This window comes from Blennius ocellaris, assembly GCF_963422515.1.
Source record: "Blennius ocellaris genome assembly, chromosome: 7".
In the NCBI taxonomy this organism is placed as follows: domain Eukaryota; kingdom Metazoa; phylum Chordata; class Actinopteri; order Blenniiformes; family Blenniidae; genus Blennius; species Blennius ocellaris.
Window position 1 is genome coordinate 19,726,096 of NC_137656.1, and position 20,632 is coordinate 19,746,727.

Consider the following 20,632-nt stretch of genomic DNA (forward strand, 5'->3'; position numbering starts at 1 on the left):
AAAAAGGGGGTAATACTGTATATTAAAACAACACAATTAAAAAAGGCATAAAAAGCAGAATAAATAAAAAATTAATTTAGACATCAGTTTAAAAAAAAAGTTGTTCATTCGAGGGGCTGGGTCAATAATAAACCGGGACTTCAGGGGTCTGGAGGTTTCATATTCAACAAGTAAATCTGAGATGCATTTAGGCCAGAGACCATCCTCTTTGTGTTGTTGACGACTCTGGATGAGCTGCTGCTGCTGTCCGAGTGAATTCTCCTCTCCAGAATATCTTCAGCGAATGTAATGGCATCAATGGCATCGTGCAACTTTCTCTGGGTAGATTATCAAAGCATGTGTCCTATTTTTGTTGGAGTCTCTACTACGCCACATTTAAGACGCCAGATGGCGGTGATGAGCCGGAGTCCCAGTTTCAACACGATAATAAACTGGAAGAAAGAAGACGAATGTTGGACGGTATGAGTTTTTCCACAGTTCTTTTACATCCGGGAAACCCGGAGACAAAAATCAAACGCACCCTGAGCTCGACAACCTCCACGTCACGAGCCGGAGTGGCTGCCTGCCTGCCTGCCTGCCTGGCCCTCGTTAGCCAGTGGTTAGCATCTGGCGACACAGAAATGGCTATTTCTGCAGAAAATGACGGATTTCAGCGGTTTCGTTAGTAAGTAGAGATTAAGCTTGCTGCTATGAACGTATAACTTCATTTGGTTGCGCTGTCGATGTGTAAAAGTGTATTAAAACGTGGGCTTTTAGCTGTTATCCGACGCGGTACTATCCGTCAGACGTGTAACTGCTAATGTGTAGAGCAGTGGGTTCTTGTGCCTGCCTAAAAAACAAGGTGCAGACTTGTCCTGCACCATTGGGAGAACATGCACACAAAGCACATCAAAACGTGGGGGAAATTCGGGAATAGTCCGCAATGACTTGTCAATGATTCGGCTCACCGTTTCCCAAAGAAAATCGCCAGAAACTGCTAAAGATTTCCCTTACAAAGCGGATGGAGATGTAATTTAAATGACACGGTATGTCATAACTTTGTGTCTGGCATGCAGTCGGCAGCGAGCGGCAGACACACTAAATATCCTACGAAATGTTCTCGGTTTATCTTGATGGTGTCCGCCTAATTTGTTATCCATACAATAAACGTCAACTTCAAGCCCGTTTCTCGCTCGTCCATCATGTAAAGGCTTTTTCCGATACAGATGCTCAATAGTTCATTCTCACAGAGCTTCAACAATACTTTTTTTTCTCTCCTTCAAAGGCCACAATGCTCAATAATGACAACATGATGGAGCGTGGGAACGAGTCACACGTCCCCTTATCAATTGCCACATTTGAGATTGTAATGAAAAAGTAAACCAACAAGAACAACGGCATTATGGGGAGGTAGGTATGACATCTCAGGAATCGCATGCCTTGCATACCTATGTGATATTTTTGGCCTCACTGAGACGCTCTGGTCCTTTGATTGCTGGCAGGATCAGCTTTTCGTGCCTTTTCCCAGCCTCCTGGCACTTCAGCCTGTCGTCCCAGGTTCTGCCTCGGCTTCTGGTGCCGTTCTTCAGACAGCTGCTGCTCATCGGCTTTGTGATCTGCCTTATTGGACTCGTCTACCTGCTGTTTGTGTCGGGTAAGGGCCACGCCAGCTGGATCCGAGAAGACAATCATTTCCACAGGTACCTTCAAACAGCCGCCGTTAAAGGCAAACCACAGTAATGACCACAGTCGACCATTGCGTTGACAAGTGTTTATTGTTTTCTAGGCACCTGGCGAGGGTTACTGACGTGGATGCAACGGATACAAGCAACCCCAATCTCAATTTTGGCCTGGTGGTGGATTGTGGCAGCAGTGGCTCCAGGGTATTTGTGTACTGTTGGCCTCGGCACAACGGCAATCCCCACGAACTGCTGGATATCAAACAAATGCGAGATCAACACCGCAAGCCAGTGGTCATGAAAATCAAGCCAGGTGTGGTGCCCAGTGTTCGGCTTCCCAATTAATCAACACATTCTATAAAGAAACCTTTTTGTTCACGTGACAACCTTTTGAATGAATGTTTTTATCATTACAGAAATGCAGTAAAATGTAATGGTTTCTGCTCTCACCTGTTATTTCTGTAGGTATAGCTGAATTAGCAAAAACACCAGAGAAAGCCAGCGACTATATCTCTCCCCTGCTGAGCTTCGCAGCACTGCACATCCCCAAAAACAAGCACCAAGAAACCCCGCTGTATATCCTGTGCACAGCTGGGATGAGAATCCTGCCTGACAGGTAAAGCGAGGCTCAATAAGAACCACTTGATCACGTGTACATAAAACCTTTCATTTTGCATATATGTTAAAGCTTGACAGTGACTACTCAATTGTTTTTAATGTAAACCTCAAGTATATGTTCATGAATGTAGTAGAAAATTACTAAATGTGGTCACACACATTTGTACACGTTACTTTGACCTCATGTAATAAAAGAGTAATAGAAGTCAAATGAAGCTTTCTCAGAAAAAAAGGTATGTCCAGGCTAAATTTACAATTAAGTTTGGTTAATAAAATAAATGCTGACTGTAAGGTGTTTATATATTTTTTTTCATTTCAGTCAACAAGAAGCACTTCTTGAGGATCTGCGCACTGACATCCCCGTTCACTTCAACTTTCTCTTCTCTGATTCCCATGTAGAAGTGATCTCTGGGAAACAAGAAGGTAACGGGATTTGAAAATGAAAAAAACATTTAGTAATATTGTTCGTCGGCCAGATTACATGCATGTAACATTAAAAACTTGTACACTTGTGACTTTTCAAAGTCATTATGGATCCTTGTATGCCATTACGATTGGATGAAATCTGTTGTGAACTCTTAAAGTGGCTCTACTCTTAACACATTACATCTTTTTATATTTTCTCTGAATGCACTAAATCCCCAAATGTATTTTTGCAGGACTTTCCCAATCCCGAAACACCACTGAGTGCTCCCGTCTTACAATATGCTCACATCATCCATTAGTCCAACAGTCACTAACTTTGTGGCATGCATTTGTAAAAGCATTCCTCAAGTGCACTTATGAGGATAAAGATGTGGTAAAATAATGCAAAAAAATAAAAAGCTTACAACACTGATGTAAGTTTAACATAACAATAACAAAATAATAGGAATGAAAACAGGTTAACAAATATTTTCACTTATCTGACGTCTTTAAATGCCGATATTATATACATTTAGTGATTGTTTGGGGGGGGGGGGGGGGGGGGGGATGTTTATATCCTAACCATGATCGTTATATTTCTAGGCGTCTATGCATGGATTGGAATAAACTTTGTCCTCGGAAGGTTTGACCATGTGACCACTGGTAAGTATCCATACAAAGAACTTCAGTGTGCAATCTTGTAAAGATTTGATTGTTTTGGCTGAAATGAAGATTTCTGTTAACGTGTACTAAAAAGATGTAAAAAAAAAAAAAAATACTAATAAGACTGCCTCTGGTGAGTATGTTTCTATTAGTTTAAATATACTTTGATGAACCGACACAACGCTTGACAGCAGGCTGAAACCTTAAAGCAAATTCAGTGACCTACTTTAAAGCGCAAGCTGCTGGTGATTGCTTTATTTCTTACAATCGTCTACTTGATTCTCATGAGGCAAGTAGACGATTTAGAATTGATGTTCAATCGGAGTTTACTTGGGTTTTGTACAAATAATATTTGGATCAGTTTAAAGTATTGCTTTTTTTGTAATTATCTGGCCTCGATATGACGTTTAAAAAATCTAGAAAGGAAACGTTCCTTAAGCCCCCCATGACTCCCTCTTCTCCGCTGTGAATTTCACAAGACCAGGACGACATCGTGGAGGTAAATGTCCCGGGCAGTGATCAGCAGGAAGCCCTGACAAGGAAAAGGACAGCCGGTGTCCTGGACATGGGCGGCGTCTCCACCCAGATCGCATACGAAGTGCCCAAAACTGTAAGCTTTGCTTCTCCACTGCAGGTCATTATCCACAACCAATTCTGTTCTTGTGCTGTCTTTGTTTTTTTTGGACACTCACCCTTTGTTCTTCCTCCCCTCCCCTCCAAACCGTCTCTCATTCCCCGGGTTAAACCTGTATGCACCATTTTTGTGTGCCTCTGGAGGCGATCTGCTCTCTGATCGTCACGGTTGAAGGCACACTGTGAGCCTGCTCCGTGTGTCCCGAGCAGGATTCAGGAGAGTAAACGTTGGGTTAATTGTGGAGGAACCGTCAAATGTAATGACGTTCATTCCTCAACACTAGTAGACCATGTACTTGTGACTCCTGCAGTAGCAGGCTAGTTATTCATTCACACCAAATGATGCTCAGGTACAGTTTCCCTGTCATCTTTTCAATAGATAGTCACAGCTTTCTTGATACTGTGAGTAGTTTAGACATGACTTGACTTGAATGTTACCCGTAACTCTATTGGACCTCCTGCAGTGAAAGTATGAGTGAGATCTGATCTGTGTTGTTTCGCCAGGAGGAAGTCGGCAAGAATTTACTGGCGGAGTTCAACTTGGGCTGCGACGCCCATCGTACAGAGCACGTTTATCGGGTGTATGTGTCCACCTTCTTGGGGTTTGGAGGAAATGCAGCTCGCCAAAGATATGAGGAGAACCTCAGAAGAAACATTTCCGCTCAGAACATGTGAGATTGACAGGGTTTTTTTTGGGGGGGTTTGTTTGTTTTTCTTCAGTTTTCTGGACCAACCATAACAGAGAGTTGGAGGTTGTGACCTTGTATTCCCGTGTCCATCAGGCTCTTGGGTCAGCACGTTGGTGAGACGGCAGACTCCGCCCTCCTGGATCCGTGTCTCCCGGCCGACCTGCAGGACGAGATCGGCCCGTCCACACAGAAGCTGCATCTGCGCGGCACCGGAGACTTCGACCAGTGTCGGCAGATCCTGCAGCCTTACCTGAACCGCACAAATGAGACGCAAACCTCCCTCAACGGCATCTACCAGCCGCCAATCGACTACAACAACAGTCAGTTTTACGGCTTCTCCGAGTTCTACTACTGCATGGAGGACGTCCTGCGCATGGGTGGCGATTATAACACTTCAAGTTACGGCCATGCCGCCAAGGTAAACGCCGCTGCCCGCACCAACTTTCACACTGAGGCTTAGTTTGTTGTTTTTTTTGTCTCTTGAAACGTTCCTGATGTTGTGATTTGAATCTTAGAGTTACTGCGCCACCCAGTGGAAGACTCTTAGACAACGCTTTGACTCCGGCTCGTTCGCCTCACATGCAGATCTTCACAGACTTAAGTGAGTCACGCAGGAATGTCACTGCATTTGTGGAGATCAGCCGTGAAAAAAAAAAAACGTGACCGTTTACCTGTGTTTTTCCACGTTTACATCTGCAGGTACCAGTGCTTTAAATCGGCATGGATGTATGAAGTTCTGCATTCCGGCTTCTCTTTCCCAACCAATTACAAAAACCTGAAGACGGCCCTGTTGGTCTACGATAAGGAGGTGCAGTGGACGCTGGGAGCTATTCTGTATCGGACACGGTTTCTTCCTTTGAGGTGAGTTGCTTTTATCAGTTTGTTCTTCCACATTTTAAAATGAAATACGTAGACGTGTTTAAATACGTTTGAGCAAAGTGAAATGAGCTTCTGTTTTGTACATGAGGGCCCACTGGGGTGGTTGAAGGCTGATGGAATGCAGCTTTAGCAACAGGCGGTACCTTTTGTCTGTTCTCAGAAGGGAAACTACAAACTAAATGCACAAGAAATGAAACTGAAACATAAAAAGAAGTAATTCTTGTTAATCTTATACAGTAGGGCATGCTCTAAAATGGTTTATTTACATTGCATGTTTGGTTCCTTGTACAGCTGTGGTTGACGTTAGATTGCGGTTTGAGCTCAAAACAGAGGAATTGTTTCTGTCAGTTATTTCAGATTTCTTTATCTTTTCAAGTATGTAATAAACTGACTCCCTTGTTTCAGCTTGCCGCTGGACTAACGTGCGAGTTTTGTTTTGACTTCCTCCAGGGACATCCAGCAAGAGACTCTGAAAGGCTTTCACTCCCACTGGAGACACAGCTTCTCCTTCGTCAACAACCACTACTTGTTCCTGGCTTGTTTCTTCGTGGTGTTCTTGTCCATCATGCTGTACTTGCTGCGACTCCGTCGCATCCATCGACGCACCGCGCAGCGCTACTCCCCTTCATCCGTGCCGTGGCTGGAAGGCGGCCTGGGCTCGCCAACGATCCCCATAAACCTCTGAGTCTGGACAGTGCGTCCGATTTCTGTGAGGAAGCTCGTCGCTCTTTTTCCTCTCTGGTGACACGCGCTCTATTAGCAAGCGTATGAAGGCTTCTTGGTACTGAAATCAGGACAAATGACGAAAATTCTTAAAGTTTTGCTTTTTTTTTTTTTTTATTATATTTTTCGCAGGATATATTATTACCTCCCACATTCTCTTGTCAAATTCAGAAGGCAGCTGCCTCCATGTGTTTACTTTTAATGTATTTCTGAAGAAGAAAAGCACACAGGTACTATTTACTTTAGATCAGGGGTGTCCAAACTCGGTCCTGGAGGGCCCCCGTGTCCTGCACGTTTCAGCTCTCTCCCTGCTTCAGCATGCCTGAATCTAATGATGATGTCATCACCGAGGATGTGAAAAAGCCCCAAAAACAAGCCCTACATTTCTGTGTTGCAACTGGGAGAGAGCTGAACCCTGCAGGACTCCGGCCCTCCAGGACCGAGGTTGGACTCCCCTGCTTTAGATCATCCGTATTCAAAAAATATGTAGTCTTGACTTGCTCCAATACTCATATGTGGTGGCTGCTTTTTTTTCTTTCTTTTTTTTATTGTTCTTGGGTCTTTGTCTTCCTGTATGCCTCTTTACATGGGTTTTATGTGCATGGTCACATCTTTGGTTGTAGGTGTTAAATGGAATAAGCACTCCCTGTTTACAGAGACTTCGAATGCAATATCATTAAGTAGTAGAAGGAGCACTTTGATGCAGTTGAGACGCACGTCCCGGCGGGTATAGACTTTGTGTATGTCTCTCAAACTGCTACGCCTCGTATTCATACCGCAAGACAAGTCGCCTTCAACAGCTATAATAGTGCAATACATGTCTTGTCACTGTTGGGGAAATTCTTTGGAAAACCTATCTGCCCTTTTTGTCTGGAGCGTTGCGCCGCCTTCGGGCCCTGCTGAAATCCCTGCGTTGGGTTATCCGACCGTTCAGTTGGATATTGTTGCGTATGTTCACGTCAGGCTTCATTTTTAGAAGCTGTCATATCACTGCTGTGAGGGGGATTGTAAATAAGAGCACACGCCCCATTATTTATAAGAAATGAAATGTTTTCACAGATGAATGCAAAGTAAATGTGACATTGCAGTTAAATAAAAACAGGTTTTACGGTAAACTTGTCTTTCATGAGACCAGGCTCGATTGTTGTCTGTATATTCGTAATGGAAGGTGTGAGAACTGGCCTCCTATGTGTCATATGACGTCTTCTCCAACCATGTCCATCCATCTTCTTTACCACTTCATTGATTTCAGGTTCACAAGAGCCAGAATGCAACTCTCCAAACCTGCTTCATACAGAATTAAAGTTTCCAATGAACCTGGCATAGATGTTCTTGGACAAGTGGATGAAAGAGGAGCACCCAAAGAAAACTGGTTGCACAGAGAGAGAGAGAACATGAAAACTCCACACAGAAAGGTCCACAAGGCCAGAATTGCCTAAATCTACATAAGGCCTTTTTTGATCCATTCACAAAGTTTATTGCCAGAAATGTGAAGAACACATGTTCAGTTAGACGTCTGATATGATGCCCAGTTTAAAAAATACGTTTCTAAAGTATGAGAAAGTCCAGTTGTCGAATTTATTTATTTCGGTTGAGAACTTTTACTCGATGTATTCTCGTCCTTTAGGGTGAGAGCGTTCGTACCTCCTGTACAATCAGGTTTCATGAGAGATGGATCAAATTTCTTCTGTGGTCTCAAACATCACTGCCGGTTTCTTACTTATTTTCAGAGGTAGGCCTTTTGGAAAGGGCTGATATATTTACCGGTACATTTAACTCCACATTACTACAGCTCAGCACTTTGCACTCTTTTTTTTTTTTGGTCAGTTCTCTGATTTCGTGCTCTTGCCAGCGAGACAAGTAGTCGAAGACTTACCAGAATTTGCTGTGAGAAGATAATTAGTGTAATGCGCCAAGTTGTTAATCCATGGCCAGTGAAACATGTCAAACTAATCCAGTGTTCATGCAGCTGCAGCAAACAGTGGGCTGTTTGTCAGCGGCGGGGTTTACATAAGTGGGTTATCAAAGCGAGCCTGTGAGCACTGAAATGATCCACATTAGAGCAGGGTTTTAACAATCATCCACTCGCCATGCAGTGCGTCGGACACAATGGAAGGCTGGTCATAGACGGCATGAACGAGTGTTTCAGCAGCGGCTCCAGTTTCAATTATGTACTGAAGACTGCAGCTGTAATAACGCTGCCAGAACAAGCGTCTCTTTAAGATGTCGGAGGCACAAAATGCTGAGTCACTCGTATGCCACCACCATGCTTCACCAACACACCCACAGTGACACTGCAATGTATCGCATGTAGAGGTTATGTTTCAGCCAGTGGAGGTCAGCAAACTGCGAAACTGATCAATCCAAACCCATTCATGCACGTTTAGATGTCATAATGCCTTCTCTCTCTTTTTAAAAAAAAAACCCTAATAGAATAAGACACGTTATGAAAAAAGAAATCTTGACAAGGTGTTTGCAAATAGAAAACCAGTGTATCTTGTATATTTTCAGTTGAATCAGATGCTATTCTTAACACAGGACAGTGGTCCATCTGAATATCAAAGTGAAATTCAAACTACTGGCATGCAACAGGAGACTGAAGGACACATCCAAAAACACGTATTGTAAATAATAAAAAAAAAAAAAGGTGCAAGGTGAGAAAATGTGACAGTCATTTTGGCTCATTAATCTAAGTGGCCTTCAACAAGCTCTCTGAACAATGTCAGTGTAGCATGTGAAGGCGACCAGTGCTATACTGCTTCTCCAGGAGCTGGAATTGAAGCAGGGAAGTGATATAGTCATTCACTAAGAGGCTCCTGTCTTCACTCTAGGCTATTTCATATGACTGTTCACATGATGTAAAGATCTGTAAGGCCCTTTTTTTTTGTTCTGGGTTAGCGCTGGGTGATTTTGCTGAGAGTTACTAAATGGCCAAATTATTTCTTCATTTACTGTATTTTGTATCAAGATTTTTGAAATATTGAAAAAAATAAACTCTTAACTCCTGACATTTCATGACACCACAAAGCAAAAAAAAAATTAAAAACATTTCCATGAGTAACAAATATGTCACATTTGTTAGATATTGACTGATATAAAATGAATGGGTTGTTTTATCTCTCTCTCTCTCTCTCTCTCTCTCTTACCCCTTATATATAATAAAGGACGTTCATAGGATGATCCCCCAAAAGGATCAAAGGGTTGAAATGTGAAACCTCAGTTAATTGTTTCAATTATTAAACTTATAAACATCTATAAGGTGCATAGAATATATATTGATTAAAACAGTCACCATAATTCAAATCATTCTGTTTACAATAATCATATTTCCTTTTTTTTTGTCATGAATGTTCACATTTAAATAGAATCCATGCTTCATACCTGTCTGGTATTGTCTATATAGGAATGTTTTGACAGAAACTCTATCAAAGGCATAATTGTGCAAAACTAATGCTGAAGTTTCTTTCTTTCTCTCTTTCTCTCTTTCTTTCTGATGACTAAATTACTGCACTCCTTCGTGGGCAGAAACCATAAGTTTGTAGATCTGCCCGTTTGGACAAAGGGAAGCCGCAGTGCGTTGTGTTATTGAGCAGATACCTCCTGATAGGGTCACCACACCTCCTCTATCTGCCCCTGCAGGACTGTGATTACACTTTAGTGGACAAGCCCACTGAAAAACTCCCTCAAGCAGGGACCAGCATGGACACACAAGTTCTTTTAACAGCAGGCTTGTGAAGTGTCAAAAGAACACAGCACGGGAACTTTTCATTGGCCGCCTCACTCCAAAAGCCCTCCCTAACACTCAGTGTCGGGCCGCTGATTGGTGGAGATCCAGCAAAGCCACGCCCCCTCTCGCAACGTCACACGGGCGCTGGAACTCCTGTAAGTAATGATGATGTTGTGGTCGTCCACGCCGCCGATGCCTCTCTGAGTGGCATCTTTGCAAAAGACGAGCGCCCGTGGGTGGGTGGGGAGGGGGGCGAAGAGAGAGAAGCTCCTCACGCATGGAGTTGAGCTCGGACCGTGCGGTGGCCGCGCTGGAGATGTCGCAGACCCAGAGCCAGGACGACGAGGCGTTCGGCGGCGACGGGGACTACGAGAGCTTGCCACCTCATGTCTCAGTGACGACCCACATGACAGCCGGAGCCGTGGCTGGCATCCTGGAGCACACGGTGATGTACCCGGTGGACTCCGTCAAGGTAAACGCCGCCGCAGGGCTCGGCTCGCCTGTTCCGTTTCATTCATGGAGCCGCTCCGCGGGGTCGCTCGGAGCGTCTGCCGCCGCCTGCTAACCAGCGTTAGCCGGAGTCTCGAGCAGCAGAACCAGCAGCAGCAGCAGCGCTGCCCATCCTTCAGTTAGCCTCGGCGCTAGCACCGCAGCCCCGCTGCCTGCCCGCGGACTGGACCGACCAGTTCAGCAGGCTGGCCCCAATCACCGTAGAATAAAACAAAACAAAAAAAACACCGTGCGTCACGTCAACACGGATAATAATGCCACTTTTTTTAATTTTTTAATTTTGACTGTTTCCCGCCTCTTTCCTGGTGGAACTAAACTTCGCTAAGCGTAGCTGGCTCGCTTCTCTCCAGAGTTTAACCTCAACTGACCTGCAAGTGCTTCAGGAAAACTGTCAGTTTAATCATGGACTTCTTCACGTGTTTGTCAATTATTGATCGCAAAAAAACTCCTGCTTTATCCTTTCCGGCGTCAATAAGTGAAGCGGCATGAGTATATGAGGATTTTCCCTTATTAAACGTAGATAAATTAAAGGTCAGGGCAGCTCTATAATACTTGTCGAACTTGATTGAGAAGAACATGTCATGACTAAAAGCTGAATAAAAACCATTACTCACGAAGTCTATTTGAAAAGTACACTTTGCTCTGACTCAAACTTAAACAAGTCTGTAAGTCATTACTTACTGAGCTTTGGGATTTCTTTTGTGGTGCTTTATGCATGAGTAGTAGACATTTCCCCCTACTTTTGCCATTTTAAAGACTTAATCATTCACGGATCATTTAATACGATGATCAACTGGTCAATAGATTGTCAAATAACCATAATTGTCAACAATCTGTAATAACCTCATTCATGTAAATGGTTCTTTATTGTCTTCCTATAGAAGTACCAGTATAGCAAAATGTCCTGGAACCAAGTTCAACTAATAGCAGCAAATTATAAATAAACCTAAAATGTAAAGGAATGCAAAAAAAAGAAATGTGGAGACAGTCAACATTGATACTGCATGCTTGCTGCTGAACAGCTCATGCAGTCCAGAAATACATCTCAAAGGCAGGTAATCAGTTAGTCGGATAAAAGCAAGTTATTTTACCAATCATCATTAGTCTTTCAGTGTTGACCAAATTGTGTTTATTTTTTTTGGACTGTTGGTCCAAAAACCAACAACCAAAAGTGTTAAGACATTATGAAGGGGACATGTTTTCAAGTTGTTTTGAACTTACGATTAATTAATAATGTACAGCTATAGAGTTGTGACCCGGCTTTGGATTTAAATAAGTAACTGTTTTAAAATATATATCAAAAATATTAATTGACATCAGCTCTGCCAGAACAAAAAGAACACATTTTATATTGTGGAAATCTTTCATCAAAAGGTATCCGTGTTAAGACCAGTGATTGGCCAAGTTATTAAAATGTTTAATATTTGGGTAAATCCACAGCTTTAAATAGCAAAATGGTCATTAATAATACTTTAAATAACACAAATCTCTTACATATAGGTACTGAATTTTTTTCTTTTAATACAAAGTTGTAAACAGTGAAAGTTGGAAAAGCAAATTCACTGATGTTGTCTTGATTTTTACGGCAGTTTCTGAGTGTGACTCTTGAAGAGGTGAAGCAAACAACGAGCTGGCTTTGAGCTTGTCAAGATGCTCCCAGGCAAAGAGCAAAATATTATGAGCATAAACTGTGGCGCTGTTGTGACCCTCTGGCAACCAACACTAACATGGGCACAGAAGCGCCGATTTAATTCCCACATTTTCACGAAAAGTCACCAAATCCTCTTTGTGTTGGAGTCGCAGTGTTGACGCACAGTGTTGACACAGATCCACTCTCAGCAGCCGTAGAGTTTCGTTACCAAAACCACTCTTGAGGTTTCTATGTTTTCACAAGCATCTTCCAGCTTTGGATTCCATTCATTTGTCAAGCATGTGTGCGGAGTTTACACAGTTGTGAAATTTCATAGGATCTGGAGTGATGAAAGAGTGACTGAGGAAAAAGAAAAAAAAAAATGCTTCGACAATTTCAAAGGGGATCCTATCTCAATCCAGCGTCTCTTTGTAAAAGCTGTAGGCGGGGGTCTCCGGGAGGGGCCTGGGCTGTTTTAAGGAGGGGCTCCTTATCGGTGTTGCACACATTTGGAATCGGTGCGGTTAAGGGTGCGCGTGTGCAATTACTCTTCTATTACTCTTCGGTGGTGTTGATTCATGAAACGGCCTCACATCCAGCAGTGACGGAGCTGAATTCAGGACTCATTGTGACGTAAAGGATGGGCCAGATTTATTGTCGAAACTTGTTTTAATGTCTGACTTTACAGTCTTATCAGACGTGTACTTGAAAGTGGCAGGAGCTGTAAAAATATTATTTTTATTTTTAAAAAGCAAAACTTAGTGTATCCACATATTCTGTTAACCACTGTTACTGATTCTTACAGTTTTATTGTCATCCCTGGTCTGGCTGATCCAACTTTAAATACGTTTTAAAGAAAAACGTTGATGTATTGGTGATTAGTCCTTTTACAGCTTTGAGAACAGCTAGAAATACTTGGTAGTCGCCAAAGATGAACAAGTGTTGATTGTCTGCATTTTAACTCGTATCATTGTACTTCTACTCTTTACTTGGCACATTCAGAGTTTGAGTGAACTGAACAAATCAGCTGATTATAAAAGTTATCCAGATAGAATAGAATAGAATAGACATACTATATTTATTCCTTGAAGGAAATTGTTTGTGGTGTTGCCCCACGTACATTAGAACACTCAGAATAAATAGAAATGAAAGTTAAAATATAAATAACACAGAATAAAGATGAAATAAATCATAATAAATATGCATACATGTGTATATATATACAGGGCCGAGTGATGACTGGTCTCAGCATAGAAGAATGAAATGATAAATAACGCAGTTGCGGAATTGTTTGACTTTGAGAGTGATTTAAGTTACATTAATGCTGACGCTTCCTGTTTCCATTTCACAAAAGCAAAAAGTTTCAAATGGATGCGATAGTATTTTAGTTGCTGACTCAAAGTTGAATCATGATGTATCTTGTTGCAGCTGGTCGGTGGTGAACATGGTGTTACAGCAGAACCATCACATCCTGGTCTTATTCAGCTTTTCAATCTTTAACCCCTCGAGGACTGTCCTCCCTGAGAACGGTGTATTTATACTGACCCAGTATTCCAGAGGTTTTCACATTCTCCACTATAGGCTTATTATACCTTGTTAGGTTTTAGTCACACACTTCCTATACACACCATCAGGCCCTAGAAGATTGAATTAGAATTAATTTCCATGTATTGCACAAGGACGTAGGTGATAAGCGCTGTAGATTTTGGCGTTTGGGCTTGTATAATCACCGACAATCAACTCAAAGTCGGTCGTCCTCAAGAAACAGACCTGAATCACAGGCCGTCGCTGCCACGTTTGGAGTGCCCCGCGTTCCCGAGTCCGTGTCTCCCGGAAATGTAATTGATATTTTATTGTCAAACCAAAGGAAGGAAGCCCAGGAGGGGACATGGCGAGGAAGATAGACTGGGCCTATCTCCCGAGCCGGTCCCAGATCTCCACGCAAATAAAAACATGCTTTGTGTTGTCCTGATAACTTGGCACCGCGGAGTAAAACAAAGCGCTGCCCCGGCCTCCCACACCAGCCTGGAAGGGACACGCATCGCTCAGCCGAGACCTCGCTGCCGACAAGAGCACTCCATGTCAGAACAGTGTGACGGCGTAACGAGGAACAATATATCAGGAAATCATGGTTCACCCGACACCAGGTGCCCTGCGCACAGTCACAGTCATCGTGTAATACTTGAGTCCTCAGCAAACGTTATCAGTATCTAATCGGCGCAGAACAAGCAGACACAGTTCATGTACGTCGCTTTATTTCTGTTTGTCAGACAAGAATGCAGAGTCTGCAGCCGGATCCGAACGCACAGTACAGGAGTGTGTACGGGGCGCTGAAACGAATCATCCGGACAGAGGGGATCTTCAGACCGCTGAGGGGCCTCAACATCACCATGATCGGCGCGGGGCCAGCCCACGCCCTCTACTTCGCCTGCTACGAACGGGTCAAACAGTCGCTGAGTGACGTCATACAGAGCGGACGCAACAGCCACTTGGCCAACGGTACGAGTCTCCCAAGCAGGCACGGCACAGAAGTATCGGTGTTAATGAGCATCGGGTCCTGGAGGAGAGTTACCGGGATGAGTCATGGTGCCATATCCTGTTTCCAACAGTGAGAAAGAGTGCTTGTGCCAAATATGAGGAATCCAAACATAGGGGAGGAGGAGGAGGGGGGGGGGGTCATTAGGAATCTGTGTTTTCTTTAGTCAGCACAGCTTGAAGTAAAGCTCACATTCAAAACAAAAGAAATAATTGTTGAAAATGATGGTAAACCCTCCCTAAGTTTTCCGACCTGCTGTGGCTGTTGCAGGTGTCGCTGGCAGCGTCGCCACTGTTCTCCATGATGCAGTCATGAATCCAGCTGAAGGTAACGAAAGCTTTTCTCAGAAGGATTTTCTTTCCCTCTTAAAGGAACCCTGGATTTACGCACTCCGTCCACATCGTGTGTTGTGATTGTGCTCTCATATGAACCCAAATTTATACTTTTACAACACTTATGATGCTGATATGCTATGATATAGCTCATGTTCCCCAGTACACTCTTTTCCTCATATCGTACGAGTTAATAAGTTAATAGTTGAACTGCTTTTAGCACGACTCTACTATCAGAAGGCAACAGTCTGATTGATTTGAGCCTACGGGAGCTTAAAAATACATGTACTTTTTGAAGTGCCAGCACTCCTGTGTACATTTGATCGATCCTGGGCAGACGGGAGTCGTAGACAGGAATCAGCTCATGCCAAAGTGTGCAGCAAGATGTGTCACGTGAACCTGCAGTTACTTGTAAACAAATGTTGCAAAACTTCCTTTGGCAAGGGTGAAAGTGAGCACCAATTCATCAGTCGTTGGATCCTTACTGATCTTGTTCATGTGTAGTCGACGCACAAGAAAACACACACTTCACAAGCGCAATCATCAACTTTAAGAAATACTGTGTCAGTAACAACACGCGATGAGATCTGAACCATCTGTCCATAAAGAGGCGTGCAGCACGACACACTACCAATAAAACATGGTTTCAGTTCACCGGAGGCATAATCGCCTTCGTTTGCATCCGTTGGGCCTTTGCTATTCAAAGTGCTTGAGCACTGGGCAGCAAAATGACAACTCTCCAGGTCAGACACATCCACGAAATGGCTGGAAAAAAAACCCAGATGTCTCTGTGACATTTGATTTCTGCATAATTACAACTTCGCCAACGCTTCACTATTAATTCCCACGGTTGTTGAAGACGCCTGTAGTGAATGCGTTGCTTTCTCTCCCGCAGTCGTGAAGCAGAGAATGCAGATGTACAACTCTCCCTACCGGGGGCTTCTGGACTGCGTCCGAACGGTGACGCACACCGAAGGCATCGGCGCCTTCTACCGCAGCTACAGCACGCAGCTGACCATGAACATCCCGTTCCAGGCCGTTCACTTCATCACCTACGAGCTGATGCAGGAGCAGCTGAACCCGCACAGACACTACCACCCCGGCAGCCACATCGTGTCGGGGGCGGCGGCGGGGGCCATCTCCGCCGCCATCACCACCCCCCTGGACGTGTGCAAGACGCTGCTCAACACGCAGGAGAACGTCGCCCTCAACTCCATGAACATCAGCGGCCACCTGTCGGGCATGGCCAACGCCTTCAGGACGGTGTACCGGCTCGGCGGCCCGGCGGCGTTCTTCAAGGGGATCCAGGCCCGCGTCATCTACCAGATGCCCTCCACCGCCATCGCCTGGTCGGTCTACGAGTTCTTCAAGTACTTTCTGACAAAGCAGCGGCTGGAAGAAGAGGCAGGCCCTCGCCCGCTGTAATTGGGGGAACGAGGTGTACCTTCCAGTGAGAGGAAGAATGCGCCAACCCGAGGGCGTGTCAGCACGGCGAGTTGCTCCCGCACCTCGTTCGAGGAAGCGGCCTCAGTTATTGTCTTACGAGGAAGTCACAGCGATGAAGGCGTGGCAGAGAAGGACACTCCAGTTTTGTTTTGTTTTTTTTAATCACCTATAACTTGATTTTGCACAACCAGAATATGCAAGAAAGATGACTATTTTTTAAAAGAACGAATACTAGTTGGTTTAACATTTTCCTCCTCCACTCTTCAAACGACCAAACATTTCTTTCTCTCTTTCTCTCTCTCTCTCTCTCTCTCTCTCTCTCTCTCTCTCTCTCTCTCTCTCTCTTTCTCTCTCGTCTACATGTGGTGAACACATGATTAAGTTATCTCGGAAAATGTTTGTACTTTTTAATATCGGAACTCCTTATTTATTTTGTTTAGCGTTCCTAAGCTTGTATTTTATGGATGCGGAAGAATGTCAGTGCTGTTTGTTTTATTTCATGGCGTGTTTATAAAGAACCGTCGCAACACATTCTTTAATTCCACTCCTCGCCGGATGAGTCGGATAAACTGAATTTTTTTTCACATTCCCTCACATCTTTTTTTTTTTCCCCCCTTCTTGCTCACCTCTGCTCAACATTATTATTATACATTTTTTTTTAAGTTAAAAATCATAGTTATAGTTTTTACATTTACACAGATGTTTTACCCCCCCGACGTGTCACGTCTGAGCACGAGTAGTGTTTTAATGTTTATTTGAACCAAAGTGTCACTGTGCGTCAACTCGTTCCATACGTACGATCATTTCCCCTGCTGAGAGATCCCCGCCGCCTCTCGGTGTCACACTCCGTAGGCCGTAGCGGTCCACTTTATTCACTTTGTAGAGTGCAAGACTCCTGAATCACGCACAACAATAGTCTTAAAGATCGCAAACTGTCGCAGAGAAACGGCGACTTGGTTCACGTGTTCAGAACATGGTGTCTATTTTATCCATGGAGCCTCATGAAGCCGGTCCACGCCTGGATCAGATGAGGCCCGTTACTTGAGGCGTCGCTATTAATGTTTTAGCTTTTGAGCGGCCAGTCATGCTGACCTTTGAAATCAAGTATGCAGCTTGTGTATATGAAAAATATTATAATGTGTGTTTTAGGGTAAAACTTTGCATTGTGACATCATAACTTCAACTTTGTTTGAGAAATGGCGTTGATGTTGGGGACATGAAGCCAGTGAGAGGCCGATCGGAGCGGCTGCCAGGCAGTGGACGATTTTCCTTCTCCTTCCACTCATCCTGTTGTAGTTCTACATTTCCTGTGTGCTTTCTGCAGTCTATTGTCTATTTTTGACACACCAGTGCAGAAACTTAGCCTGATATTGACGTAATCCGGCAAACGGGCAGATTTATTTGTTTTTAATTATGAAGAAGCTGGGTTTTTTTGTTTGTTTTGTTTGTTTTTTTTTTTTTTTTTTGCCAGATGAGAAATGACCTTGGTAACCATTTACTGGCAGATTTCTCATGCTTGTACAGTCTGGGTAAATTATTACTAAACCAAAGATATGCATTATGTTCTTTGCATACTACTTTTTTGTCTTTTGTCGCTCTTTGCCCGCTTGCCTTGAATTCAGCACTCTAGCTCTTTTCTACTCTCCATTATTGCTCAATTGAAATCTTCACGTTCAACCATTAAGCTCACGAGGTGGAACTTTCCTGCACGTTTTTGGAAGCTTACTAATATTCCTCGTAAAAGTCTTTAGAAGTGGGAATAGTACAATTCTGTGACTGACCTTGAACATTTTTCAGTCTGACTGCAAAAATCACACTGTGACCTAATTTTTATCGACTGATTCGGTGGCGCCTGTTGACAATTTAAACGGATTCTTGTGAATCCGGTTGCACGTGCGACACTGGGCCTCAAGTGAAGGAACGACACTTTTCACCAACGGGAATTTAAAAAGCCGCGTCATTCATTGTGACTTCGTCCACATTTCTGACGCGAATCTTAAAATCCAGCTGCTCAGTTAGTTGAAATGCTTCCCGCAGGAGGCGTCGCATTGACTAACATCTCCTTGGTTCAAATCATCCGACATGTTAGCCACGTGTAATATTTTGCGTCGTAAACTACTTAAATCGTTGTTCACATTCCACAAAGTGTAAAAGTAGCTCTGTTAAAATAAAATGTGTTTAATGTGCAGTCAGCACTGTTTCTTCACTCTATTACTATGAAATATCGTTGGATATTGTGAATCAGAGAAGCCGCGTTCATAAACAAATGTTTAGGTTTTAAAATGCAAAAGAGAGCTATTTTCATGTGGTATTTTCTGTAGTGTAAATATTTCTACGCTGATTACGCACAAATGAGTCTGGAGTGATTTATTTCTTTTCTCTCTTTTTTTTTTTTTTTTTGCCTATTGTCATCGCGAGAGCGTCCGACCATGCAAATATGAAATGATTGTGATAACGCTGCAACAGTTTGTAACACTGGAGCTGAAATAAACATGCAAGTGAAAAATCTTCTCTGTTTTGCTCTTGCATTATTGCATTTTTTTCATCGTTGTCTTGGGTCACCTTATATATGAGGGAGGATTATTTGATCAATTAGAAAACTCGTGGCTGCAGCTTCTTGGCCCTGCATGAGTGGTGACCCTCCAGCAGAGGGCGCCACGGTGTCAGATTTCAAGTTGTCATCCCAGTCAAACGTGTTTAATACCCAGAAGCTTGAAAATCTGCTGTCTTTTGGATTGAATCTCCCGCCACGTGCAATACTACTGTATCTGTCTACTATTACCTTTCACTATTCTTGAGGTCATTCTGGTGTCTAGAAACTGCAAACTGTTTTACTGTGGGAAAGTTTTTTTTTGTAGCTTATTGGGCAAAACCCCCACAGTTGAAAACATACAGCTTTCATTTTTTCTTTTATTTTTTCTATCTTTAAAGCATGAATGTGTTGCAATATAATGCAACAAACTACACAAATCTGTCAACTTTAACTGATTATAAAGACTATTCTTGATAGCTCTAAGAAAACAAAGCGATTGGATGTTTGTATTGAACCTATATCAGTCTGTGTTCTGTAAAGGTAATTATTCTGTTGTTTGTGTTTGGCTGAGGGGTCGTTACACACATTTTAGTTCAGGGGCCACATGCTTCACCTTGAGTGACCGGTGAAATAGTGCCATAATAATGATCATATTATACAGCTTTTCCACACTTTCACATGGGTCTCATTGGTTCAATAATGTTGTATTCGGAGAATCCAGCTTTTTATTAGTCCACATTTAATACATCTTGTCACTGGAAGCTGCCCAGTGCTGTAAAGGTACCATGCAGGGGGTGGGAGACGTTCTCCGTCAGTGATGATCCTCATCACCCTCCCGTCTCCCACCACCTCCAGAGGAAGCAGCCCGGGACAGAGCTGGCCTTCTTCACCAGTTTGTTCAGTTTCTTCCTGTCTGCAGCCGTGGTGCTGCTGCTCCAGCAGACCACTCCGTAGAAGATGGCTGATGCCGCCACAGAGAACTTCAGAGAACTTCTGCAGGTGACAGTGAAGTTGGCAAGGCAATTAAGGCAGTTTATTTTAGCTAAGAAGGATTTCTTTAAAAATTCTAATCATATCTTGTTTTCAATCAGTTTTCTTTGAGGATCCTTGAGGTTTTGGGCCTCAGCCCTGCTGTGTTTTGTCCTGTGGTCCAGTCAGCGGGACGTTAGCTTGTCTTGTTTACAGAGAGGCAGACGGTGCCGAGATTTATTTCAAACCAACATGCCTCGGGACACGTACACTTGTGCTGTTATCCACAAGTGTTTAGTGTTTGCCCTGTCCACGAACAGGTTGTTTATCTGAGGTGCACAATGAATGCCCTCCTTACCCATGTCCTTTTGCTGTTGTCATATGTTTCTCTCATCACTCTAATCTGCAGTAAACTGTCCCACTACTTTATATCTTCTTCACAAAGATAAGAAGCCTAAAAAATGTCCTCTTCTCTCTTTAGATCCACGTGCCTCTCTCTCTCTCTCTCACACACACACACACACACACACACACATACACACAGTTTGCAGCCACACAATCAGCGCTGGCCATCAGATGTGTCGTATGCTGCAGTGTATCTGCTGATGGAAGAAGAAAGGCAGCAGCTCTGCGGCGTCTGAAACATGAGGGATCCAGTTACACTACCTGAGGAAGTTTACG

The 20,632-nt window shown here is 43.5% G+C and overlaps 2 protein-coding genes across 3 annotated transcripts; both read left to right on the forward strand.

Annotated features, from left to right (window-relative positions):
* The first annotated feature begins 528 nt into the window (after window positions 1-528).
* Window positions 529-7,361, forward strand: entpd4 (ectonucleoside triphosphate diphosphohydrolase 4). Of its 2 annotated transcripts, none has more exons than XM_080498985.1 (13): window positions 529-664; window positions 1,265-1,389; window positions 1,482-1,679; window positions 1,766-1,971; window positions 2,124-2,274; window positions 2,596-2,699; window positions 3,285-3,344; window positions 3,824-3,978; window positions 4,482-4,648; window positions 4,760-5,084; window positions 5,182-5,267; window positions 5,366-5,527; window positions 5,996-7,361. In XM_080498985.1, the coding sequence occupies exons 2-13, from the start codon at window positions 1,382-1,384 to the stop codon at window positions 6,228-6,230; spliced, it is 1,857 nt and encodes a 618-aa protein (XP_080355111.1). In that variant the 5' UTR covers window positions 529-664; window positions 1,265-1,381; the 3' UTR covers window positions 6,231-7,361. The 2 variants fall into 2 exon arrangements, with proteins under 2 accessions (XP_080355111.1, XP_080355112.1); XM_080498986.1 differs by having other exon boundaries at window positions 3,824-3,954.
* Window positions 7,362-10,309: 2,948 nt separating this feature from the next.
* On the forward strand, window positions 10,310-18,944 carry slc25a37 (solute carrier family 25 member 37). Its single transcript, XM_080498828.1, has 4 exons — window positions 10,310-10,467; window positions 14,406-14,634; window positions 14,942-14,998; window positions 15,899-18,944. Exons 1-4 carry the CDS (start codon window positions 10,312-10,314, stop codon window positions 16,426-16,428), a joined length of 972 nt encoding a protein of 323 aa, XP_080354954.1. The 5' UTR covers window positions 10,310-10,311; the 3' UTR covers window positions 16,429-18,944.
* The last annotated feature ends 1,688 nt before the right edge of the window (window positions 18,945-20,632 follow it).